General features: G+C 58.4%; 3 protein-coding genes across 3 annotated transcripts in view; 1 reads left to right on the forward strand and 2 right to left on the reverse strand.

The window, feature by feature from the left end:
- LOC124555697 (ubiquitin carboxyl-terminal hydrolase MINDY-3 homolog) overlaps positions 1-8,624 on the forward strand; it is a 90,255-nt gene extending 81,631 nt beyond the window's left edge. Inside the window, exon 10 of the mRNA XM_047129702.1 lies at positions 8,431-8,624. The gene's annotated coding sequence lies outside the window, so the exon portion shown is untranslated. The remainder of the gene's footprint in view (positions 1-8,430) is intronic.
- On the reverse strand, positions 2,970-3,458 carry LOC124555699 (glycine-rich cell wall structural protein 1-like; the record flags this gene model as incomplete). The annotated part of the gene is made up of 1 exon (XM_047129704.1): positions 2,970-3,458. A coding segment is annotated over one exon (489 nt), but the record flags the coding sequence as incomplete, so codon positions are not given.
- LOC124555698 (glycine-rich cell wall structural protein 1-like) lies at positions 4,737-5,432 on the reverse strand (the record flags this gene model as incomplete). The annotated part of the gene is made up of 3 exons (XM_047129703.1): positions 4,737-4,780; positions 4,812-5,342; positions 5,384-5,432. Coding segments are annotated over 3 exons (624 nt in total), but the record flags the coding sequence as incomplete, so codon positions are not given.
- Positions 8,625-10,566: the final 1,942 nt, after the last annotated feature.

The following is a 10,566-nucleotide window of genomic DNA, read 5'->3' on the forward strand; positions in this document are numbered from 1 at the left end:
CTCTCTGCCTCCTCCTCTTCCTCCTGCCTCCTCCTCTTCCTCCTGCCTCCTCCTCTTCCTCCTGCCTCCTCCTCTTCCTCCTGCCTCCTCCTCTTCCTCCTGCCTCCTCCTCCTCTTCCTCCTGCCTCCTCCTCCTCTTCCTCCTGCCTCCTCCTCCTCTTCCTCCTGCCTCCTCCTCCTCTTCCTCCTGCCTCCTCCTCCTCTTCCTCCTGCCTCCTCCTCCTCTTCCTCCTGCCTCCTCCTCCTCTTCCTCCTGCCTCCTCCTCCTCCTCTTCCTCCTGCCTCCTCCTCCTCCTCCTCTTCCTCCTGCCTCCTCCTCCTCCTCTTCCTCCTGCCTCCTCCTCCTCCTCTTCCTCCTGCCTCCTCCTCCTCCTCTTCCTCCTGCCGCCTCCTCCTCCTCCTCTTCCTCCTGCCGCCGCCTCCTCCTCCTCCTCTTCCTCCTGCCGCCGCCTCCTCCTCCTCCTCTTCCTCCTGCCGCCTCCTCCTCCTCCTCTTCCTCCTGCCGCCTCCTCCTACTCCTCTTCCTCCTGCCGCCTCCTCCTCCTCCTCTTCCTCCTGCCGCCTCCTCCTCCTCCTCTTCCTCCTGCCGCCTCCTCCTCCTCCTCTTCCTCCTGCCGCCTCCTCCTCCTCCTCTTCCTCCTGCCGCCTCCTCCTCCTCCTCTTCCTCCTGCCTCCTCCTCCTCCTCTTCCTCCTGCCTCCTCCTCTTCCTCCTGCCTCCTCCTCCTCCTCTTCCTCCTGCCTCCTCCTCCTCCTCTTCCTCCTGCCTCCTCCTCCTCCTCCTCTTCCTCCTGCCTCCTCCTCCTCCTCCTCTTCCTCCTGCCTCCTCCTCTCCTCCTCTTCCTCCTGCCTCCTCCTCCTCCTCCTCTTCCTCCTGCCTCCTCCTCCTCCTCCTCTTCCTCCTGCCTCCTCCTCCTCCTCCTCTTCCTCCTGCCTCCTCCTCCTCCTCCTCTTCCTCCTGCCTCCTCCTCCTCCTCCTCTTCCTCCTGCCTCCTCCTCCTCCTCCTCTTCCTCTGCCTCCTCCTCCTCCTCCTCTTCCTTCTGCCTCCTCCTCCTCCTCCTCTTCCTCTGCCTCCTCCTCCTCCTCCTCTTCCTCCTGCCTCCTCCTCCTCCTCCTCTTCCTCCTGCCTCCTCCTCCTCCTCCTCTTCCTCCTGCCTCCTCCTCCTCCTCCTCTTCCTCCTGCCTCCTCCTCCTCCTCCTCTTCCTCCTGCCTCCTCCTCCTCCTCCTCTTCCTCCTGCCTCCTCCTCCTCCTCTCTCTTCCTCCTGCCTCCTCCTCCTCCTCCTCTTCCTCCTGCCTCCTCCTCCTCCTCCTCTTCCTCCTGCCTCCTCCTCCTCCTCCTCTTCCTCCTGCCCTCCTCCTCCTCCTCCTCTTCCTCCTGCCTCCTCCTCCTCCTCCTCTTCCTCCTGCCTCCTCCTCCTCCTCCTCCTCTTCCTCCTGCCTCCTCCTCCTCCTCCTCCTCTTCCTCCTGCCTCCTCCTCCTCCTCCTCCTCTTCCTCCTGCCTCCTCCTCCTCCTCCTCCTCTTCCTCCTGCCTCCTCCTCCTCCTCTTCCTCCTGCCTCCTCCTCCTCTTCCTCCTGCCTCCTCCTCTGCCCTCCTCCTCTTCCTCCTCCTCCTCCTCTGCCTCCTCCTCCTCCTCTGCCTCCTCCTCCTCCTCTGCCTCCTCCTCCTCCTCTTCCTCCTCCTCCTCCTCTGCCTCCTCCTCCTCCTCTTCCTCCTCCTCCTCCTCTGCCGCCTCCTCCTCCTCCTCTTCCTCCTCCTCCTCCTCCTCCTCCTCCTCTTCCTCCTCCTCCTCCTCCTCCTCCTCCTCCTCCTCCTCCTCCTCTGCCGCCTCCTCCTCCTCCTCTTCCTCCTCCTCCTCCTCTGCCTCCTCCTCCTCCTCTTCCTCCTCCTCCTCCTCTGCCGCCTCCTCCTCCTCCTCTTCCTCCTCCTCCTCCTCTTCCTCCTCCTCTTCCTCCTGCCTCCTCCTCCTCCTCCTCCTCCTCCTGCCTCCTCCTCCTCCTCCTCCTCTTCCTCCTGCCTCCTCCTCCTCCTCTTCCTCCTGCCTCCTCCTCCTCCTCCTCTTCCTCCTGCCTCCTCCTCCTCCTCCTCTTCCTCCTGCCTCCTCCTCCTCCTCCTCTTCCTCCTGCCTCCTCCTCCTCCTCCTCTTCCTCCTGCCTCCTCCTCCTCCTCCTCTTCCTCCTGCCTCCTCCTCCTCCTCCTCTTCCTCCTGCCTCCTCCTCCTCCTCCTCTTCCTCCTGCCTCCTCCTCCTCCTCCTCTTCCTCCTGCCTCCTCCTCCTCCTCCTCTTCCTCCTGCCTCCTCCTCCTCCTCCTCTTCCTCCTGCCTCCTCCTCCTCCTCCTCTTCCTCCTGCCTCCTCCTCCTCCTCCTCTTCCTCCTGCCTCCTCCTCCTCCTCCTCTTCCTCTGCCTCCTCCTCCTCCTCCTCTTCCTCCTGCCTCCTCCTCCTCCTCCTCTTCCTTCTGCCTCCTCCTCCTCCTCCTCTTCCTCCTGCCTCCTCCTCCTCCTCCTCTTCCTCCTGCCTCCTCCTCCTCCTCCTCTTCCTCCTGCCTCCTCCTCCTCCTCCTCCTCTTCCTCCTGCCTCCTCCTCCTCCTCCTCTTCCTCCTGCCTCCTCCTCCTCCTCCTCTTCCTCCTGCCTCCTCCTCCTCCTCCTCTTCCTCCTGCCTCCTCCTCCTCCTCCTCTTCCTCCTGCCTCCTCCTCCTCCTCCTCTTCCTCCTGCCTCCTCCTCCTCCTCCTCCTCCTCTTCCTCCTGCCTCCTCCTCCTCCTCCTCCTCTTCCTCCTGCCTCCTCCTCCTCCTCCTCCTCTTCCTCCTGCCTCCTCCTCCTCCTCCTCCTCTTCCTCCTGCCTCCTCCTCCTCCTCCTCCTCTTCCTCCTGCCTCCTCCTCCTCCTCCTCCTCTTCCTCCTGCCTCCTCCTCCTCCTCCTCCTCTTCCTCCTGCCTCCTCCTCCTCCTCTTCCTCCTGCCTCCTCCTCTGCCTCCTCCTCCTCTTCCTCCTCCTCCTCCTCTGCCTCCTCCTCCTCCTCTGCCTCCTCCTCCACCTCTGCCTCCTCCTCCTCCTCTTCCTCCTCCTCCTCCTCTGCCTCCTCCTCCTCCTCTTCCTCCTCCTCCTCCTCTGCCGCCTCCTCCTCCTCCTCTTCCTCCTCCTCCTCCTCTGCCGCCTCCTCCTCCTCCTCTTCCTCCTCCTCCTCCTCCTCCTCCTCCTCCTCCTCCTCCTCCTCTGCCGCCTCCTCCTCCTCCTCTTCCTCCTCCTCCTCCTCTGCCTCCTCCTCCTCCTCTTCCTCCTCCTCCTCCTCTTCCTCCTCCTCCTCCTCTTCCTCCTCCTCCTCCTCCTCTTCCTCCTCCTCCTCCTCCTCTTCCTCCTCCTCCTCCTCCTCCTCCTCCTCCTCCTCTGCCGCCTCCTCCTCCTCCTCTTCCTCCTCCTCCTCCTCTTCCTCCTCCTCTTCTCCTGCCTCCTCCTCCTCCTCCTCCTCCTCCTGCCTCCTCCTCCTCCTCCTCCTCTTCCTCCTGCCTCCTCCTCCTCCTCTTCCTCCTGCCTCCTCCTCTGCCTCCTCCTCCTCTTCCTCCTGCCTCCTCCTCTGCCTCCTCCTCCTCTTCCTCCTGCCTCCTCCTCTGCCTCCTCCTCCTCCTCCTCCTCTTCCTCCTGCCTCCTCCTCCTCCTCCTCTTCCTCCTGCCTCCTCCTCCTCCTCCTCTTCCTCCTGCCTCCTCCTCCTCCTCCTCTTCCTCCTGCCTCCTCCTCCTCCTCCTCTTCCTCCTGCGCCTCCTCCTCCTCCTCTTCCTCCTGCCTCCTCCTCCTCCTCCTCTTCCTCCTGCCTCCTCCTCCTCCTCCTCTTCCTTCTGCCTCCTCCTCCTCCTCCTCTTCCTCCTGCCTCCTCCTCCTCCTCCTCTTCCTCCTGCCTCCTCCTCCTCCTCCTCTTCCTCCTGCCTCCTCCTCCTCCTCCTCTTCCTCCTGCCTCCTCCTCCTCCTCCTCTTCCTCCTGCCTCCTCCTCCTCCTCCTCTTCCTCCTGCCTCCTCCTCCTCCTCCTCTTCCTCCTGCCTCCTCCTCCTCCTCCTCCTCTTCCTCCTGCCTCCTCCTCCTCCTCCTCCTCTTCCTCCTGCCTCCTCCTCCTCCTCCTCCTCTTCCTCCTGCCTCCTCCTCCTCCTCCTCCTCTTCCTCCTGCCTCCTCCTCCTCCTCCTCCTCTTCCTCCTGCCTCCTCCTCTGCCTCCTCCTCCTCTTCCTCCTCCTCCTCCTCTGCCGCCTCCTCCTCCTCCTCTTCCTCCTCCTCCTCCTCCTCCTCCTCTGCCGCCTCCTCCTCCTCCTCTTCCTCCTCCTCCTCCTCCTCTTCCTCCTCCTCCTCCTCCTCCTCCTCCTCCTCCTCCTCCTCCTCTGCCGCCTCCTCCTCCTCCTCTTCCTCCTCCTCCTCCTCCTCTGCCGCCTCCTCCTCCTCCTCTTCCTCCTCCTCCTCCTCTGCCGCCTCCTCCTCCTCCTCTTCCTCCTCCTCCTCCTCTGCCTCCTCCTCCTCCTCTTCCTCCTCCTCCTCCTCTTCCTCCTCCTCTTCCTCCTGCCTCCTCCTCCCTCCTCCTCCTCCTCCTGCCTCCTCCTCCTCCTCCTCCTCTTCCTCCTGCCTCTCCTCCTCCTCTTCCTCCTGCCTCCTCCTCTGCTCCTCCTCCTCTTCCTCCTGCCTCCTCCTCTGCCTCCTCCTCCTCTTCCTCCTGCCTCCTCCTCTGCCTCCTCCTCCTCTTCCTCCTGCCTCCTCCTCTGCCTCCTCCTCCTCTTCCTCCTCCTCCTCCTCTGCCTCCTCCTCCTCCTCTGCCTCCTCCCTCCTCCTCTGCCTCCTCCTCCTCCTCTGCCTCCTCCTCCTCCTCTTCCTCCTCCTCCTCTGCCGCCTCCTCCTCCTCCTCTTCCTCCTCCTCCTCCTCTGCCGCCTCCTCCTCCTCCTCTTCCTCCTCCTCCTCCTCTTCCTCCTCCTCCTCCTCTGCCTCCTCCTCCTCCTCTTCCTCCTCCTCCTCCTCTGCCGCCTCCTCCTCCTCCTCTTCCTCCTCCTCCTCCTCTGCCGCCTCCTCCTCCTCCTCTTCCTCCTCCTCCTCCTCCTCCTCCTCCTCTGCCGCCTCCTCCTCCTCCTCTTCCTCCTCCTCCTCCTCCTCTGCCTCCTCCTCCTCCTCCTCTTCCTCCTCCTCTTCCTCCTCCTCCTCCTCTTCCTCCTCCTCCTCCTCTTCCTCCTCCTCCTCCTCTTCCTCCTCCTCCTCCTCTTCCTCCTCCTCCTCCTCTTCCTCCTCCTCCTCCTCTTCCTCCTCCTCCTCCTCTTCCTCCTCCTCCTCCTCCTCCTCCTCCTCTTCCTCCTCTTCCTCCTCTTCCTCCTCCTCTTCCTCCTCCTCCTCCTCCTCCTCTTCCTCCTCTTCCTCCTCCTCTCCTCCTCCTCCTCCTCCTCCTCCTCCTCCTCTTCCTCCTCCTCTTCCTCCTCTTCCTCCTCTTCCTCCTCTCTCCTCCTCTTCCTCCTCTTCCTCCTCCTCCTCTCCTCCTCTTCCTCCTCCTCTTCCTCCTCTGCCTCCTCTTCCTCCTCCTCTTCCTCCTCTGCCTCCTCCTCTTCCTCCTCCTCTTCCTCCTCTGCCTCCTCCTCTTCCTCCTCTGCCTCCTCCTCTTCCTCCTCTGCCTCCTCCTCTTCCTCCTCTGCCTCCTCCTCTTCCTCCTCTGCCTCCTCCTCTTCCTCCTCTTCCTCCTCTTCCTCCTCTGCCTCCTCTTCCTCCTCTGCCTCCTCTTCCTCCTCTGCCTCCTCCTCCTGCCTCCTCCTCCTGCCTCCTCCTCCTGCCTCCTCCTCCTGCCTCCTCCTCCTGCCTCCTCCTCCTGCCTCCTCCTCCTGCCTCCTCCTCCTGCCTCCTCCTCCTGCCTCCTCCTCCTGCCTCCTCCTCCTGCCTCCTCCTCCTGCCTCCTCCTCCTGCCTCCTCCTCCTGCCTCCTCCTCCTGCCTCCTCCTCCTGCCTCCTCCTCCTGCCTCCTCCTCCTGCCTCCTCCTCCTGCCTCCTCCTCCTGCCTCCTCCTCCTGCCTCCTCCTCCTGCCTCCTCCTCCTGCCCTCCTCCTCCTGCCTCCTCCTCCTGCCTCCTCCTCCTGCCTCCTCCTCCTGCCTCCTCCTCCTGCCTCCTCCTCCTGCCTCCTCCTCCTCCTGCCTGCCTCCTCCTCCTGCCTGCCTCCTCCTCCTGCCTGCCTCCTCCTCCTGCCTGCCTCCTCCTCCTGCCTGCCTCCTCCTCCTGCCTGCCTCCTCCTCCTGCCTGCCTCCTCCTCCTGCCTGCCTCCTCCTCCTGCCTGCCTCCTCCTCCTGCCTGCCTCCTCCTCCTGCCTGCCTCCTCCTCCTGCCTGCCTCCTCCTCCTGCCTGCCTCCTCCTCCTGCCTGCCTCCTCCTCCTGCCTGCCTCCTCCTCCTGCCTGCCTCCTCTCCTGCCTGCCTCCTCCTCCTGCCTGCCTCCTCCTCCTGCCTGCCTCCTCCTCCTGCCTGCCTCCTCCTCCTGCCTGCCTCCTCCTCCTGCCTGCCTCCTCCTCCTGCCTGCCTCCTCCTCCTGCCTGCCTCCTCCTCCTGCCTGCCTCCTCCTCCTGCCTGCCTCCTCCTCCTGCCTGCCTCCTCCTCCTGCCTGCCTCCTCCTCCTGCCTGCCTCCTCCTCCTGCCTGCCTCCTCCTCCTGCCTGCCTCCTCCTCCTGCCTGCCTCCTCCTCCTGCCTGCCTCCTCCTCCTGCCTGCCTCCTCCTCCTGCCTGCCTCCTCCTCCTGCCTGCCTCCTCCTCCTGCCTGCCTCCTCCTCCTGCCTGCCTCCTCCTCCTGCCTGCCTCCTCCTCCTGCCTGCCTCCTCCTCCTGCCTGCCTCCTCCTCCTGCCTGCCTCCTCCTCCTGCCTGCCTCCTCCTCCTGCCTGCCTCCTCCTCCTGCCTGCCTCCTCCTCCTGCCTGCCTCCTCCTCCTGCCTGCCTCCTCCTCCTGCCTGCCTCCTCCTCCTGCCTGCCTCCTCCTCCTGCCTGCCTCCTCCTCCTGCCTGCCTCCTCCTCCTGCCTGCCTCCTCCTCCTGCCTGCCTCCTCCTCCTGCCTGCCTCCTCCTCCTGCCTGCCTCCTCCTCCTGCCTGCCTCCTCCTCCTGCCTGCCTCCTCCTCCTGCCTGCCTCCTCCTCCTGCCTGCCTCCTCCTCCTGCCTGCCTCCTCCTCCTGCCTGCCTCCTCCTCCTGCCTGCCTCCTCCTCCTGCCTGCCTCCTCCTCCTGCCTGCCTCCTCCTCCTGCCTGCCTCCTCCTCCTGCCTGCCTCCTCCTCCTGCCTGCCTCCTCCTCCTGCCTGCCTCCTCCTCCTGCCTGCCTCCTCCTCCTGCCTGCCTCCTCCTCCTGCCTGCCTCCTCCTCCTCCTGCCTCCTCCTCCTGCCGCCTCCTCCTCCTCCTCCTGCCGCCTCCTCCTCCTCCTCCTGCCGCCTCCTCCTCCTCCTCCTGCCGCCTCCTCCTCCTCCTCCTGCCGCCTCCTCCTCCTCCTCCTGCCGCCTCCTCCTCCTCCTCCTGCCGCCTCCTCCTCCTCCTCCTGCCGCCTCCTCCTCCTCCTCCTGCCGCCTCCTCCTCCTCCTCCTGCCGCCTCCTCCTCCTCCTCCTGCCGCCTCCTCCTCCTCCTCCTGCCGCCTCCTCCTCCTCCTCCTGCCGCCTCTTCCTCCTCCCTCCTGCCTCCTCTTCCTCCTCCTCCTGCCTCCTGCCTCTTCCCCCCGACTTTGTACAGCTCAGGCGTGTTATCAACATTGGGTAGCACCTCAAACTTGTTGTTAAGGACTAAGGCGGCTGCCATAAAAACAGTTCCCGCACTGGTCTTCAACATAGAGATAGCTGAACCCACAACAGTCCACCACTCACCCTTGAGTAAGGACAAATCAGTCTGATGATCTGCATCAGATGATGCAGCGGCATCAAAGTTTTCAGGATATTCTAAAGGCATTGGAAGTGTGTGTGTTTTCACCTCAGGGACGTATATGTCCCTGCAGCTTAGGGCAGCAGTCTAAGCTCATCAGCCATCACCAGTGCAGCTTCCAGCTGTTTCTGGATAACCACCAACTTGCATTATATTCACAAACAAGCAGCAGTCTTTGTCAATTTCCTACTGCATGAAACTATATAAAATCATCCAAAGAAAATGTACTAATCCAAGCATTAAACTAAGAAATTACAGGCAGACCACAGTAAGATATCAAATTATTGATTGGTGTTGTAGGTGGTGAAATTGCCACTACTTTTTTTTTTTAAATGATACACAAAACATAAAGAAGAAAATAATTTTTTATTTTTAAAAATATTTTGGGCATTGAATTCTGTAAAATGAAAATTGGGAACTGATTTAAATTGTAGGAGTTGCAAGAAAAAATATTAACAGTTATGTCCAGAAATTAATCCATGTTTATGAAAAATACTGAAGCAATTATTTTGTTTTTGATTTTTATTATTCGTTTATTTACAGGAGAGATTTAAATTTTGAATGGCAGTGGTGACAGCAGAAGATAATCTATTCCAGGTTCATATGCAGGTGGAAAAACAGCAGAATGTATAGCCCAGTTCCAGTTTCGTTCATGCTGTTAGAAGGGCATTGGTGCTCTTAAAGTGTGTTTATAACATTCTGAAAGAACATTTTTACAAATAAATATCTCAACACTAGTGTTCTGTGTGTTATTGATTTGGATTTGCCCCACTGAAAAATACACTTTTAAGTAGGACCAAAACACAGTGTTGTCAGTGTGATGGTTCACCTTAAACTTCCTTCTTTCCTTGGTGTGGATAAATCCAGCAGCATACTTCTTTTTAAAGTTATCTTACATTTTCAAACTTTCATTTCATGTGTAATGTAGTTGTCACTCTGTAAAGTGGTTCTGCCTTTGTTGGTTCTGTGTGAATAATTTAGTCAGTTAAGTTTACAAAAGTATTGTATGAAAAGTACGTGGAAACACATAGCACTTTTAAACACTGAACAAGAGTATCTCTTTCTGAATTCTATTGTTGACATTACACTGAAGTGACAAAAGTCACAGGATAATGATATGCACATATACAGATGGCAGTAGCATCATGTAGAAGAGGTATGAAAGGGCAGTGCATTGATGGTGGTGTTCCTTGTATTCGGGTGATTCGTGTGAAAAAATATCTAACGTGATTATGGCCGCATGATGGGAATTAGTGGACTTTGAACGCAGAATGGATGGTGGCGTTGATACATGGGACAGCCCATTTCGGAAATGGTTACAGAATTCAATATTCCAAGATCCACAGTGCCAAGAATACCAAATTTCAAGGATTACCTTTCACCACAGACAGTGCAGTGGCATTTGGGGTATTTGCATAGAGTTGTCAGTGCTGACAGACAAGCAACACTCTATGAAAGAACTGCAGAAATTGGTGTGGGACATACGATGAACGTATGTTAGGACAGTGCAGTGAAATTTGGTGTTAATGGGCTATGGCAGCAGACAACTAATGGGAGTGCCTTTGCTGACAGCATGACATCTGAGCACCTCTCCTGGGCTCGTGGCCATATCCGATTGGACCCTAGGCTGGAAAACCATGGGCTGGTCAGATGAGTCCCGATTTCAGTTGGTAAGAGCTAATGGTAAAGTTAGTGTGGTGCACATCCATGGACCCAAGTTGTCAACAAGACACTGTGCAAGCTTGTGGTGGCTCCATAATGGCGCGGTGTGGACCGATTATTGACAGGAAATTGTTAGGGCCAGTAAATTCAAGGCTGTTTGCAGCCATTCATGGACGTAATGTTCCCACAAATCGATGTCATTATTATGGATGACAATGCACCAATCACTGGGTTTTTAGAAATTGGTTAGAATAACATTCTGGACAATTCAAACAATTCAGATTGCCGGACATGAATTCCAGTGAATGTTTATGGCACATAATCAAGATCAGTTTGTGCACAAAATCCTGCATTGGCAACACTTCGGCAATTCTGTAAGGTTATGGAGGCAGCATGGCTCAGTATTTCTGTAGGGGACTTCCAACGACTTGTTGAATCTATGCCACATTAGTTGCTGCCCCACATTGGGCAAACGGTGGTCTGACACAATATTAGGAGGTATCCCATGACTTTTGTCACTTCGGTGTATGATGGTAATATCGGGATCTTCTCTTGTTCGTCAGAGATATGTAGCTTTTTGGTACGGATTTTCCTTAATTTAAATTTGAATATAGTTTAAAAAAAAAATACTACTTTCAAAACATGAGGGTGCATTGTACCTTAAAACAATTTAATATGAAACCAATATCTGAAATACTCTGATTAAGAAATTATGCAGTCGGGTGGTGTTACGTGCAATATAGAAATATAAGCTTTTCCTTCACTCTGGTATCTTTCATAATGTTGCTGGTGCTTTCAAGTAGAGTGAAATGTATTGGAATGTTTTGATGTTGTTCAGATGCAGATCTAAAGTACAGTTATGGTCGCTCTCATTACTATTTTAATAACAGTAATAATAAAATTAAACAGTTCAATTCGATTACTTAAGTACTGACAGTTTGCCTTCTGCCTCCGAGCAGTGTGTCAGCACTGCGCAAGTAGCAGCAAGTGGCTTATTATCGTTCATATAAGTGCAGT

Source organism: Schistocerca americana, chromosome X (genome assembly GCF_021461395.2).
Source record: "Schistocerca americana isolate TAMUIC-IGC-003095 chromosome X, iqSchAmer2.1, whole genome shotgun sequence".
NCBI lineage: Eukaryota > Metazoa > Arthropoda > Insecta > Orthoptera > Acrididae > Schistocerca > Schistocerca americana.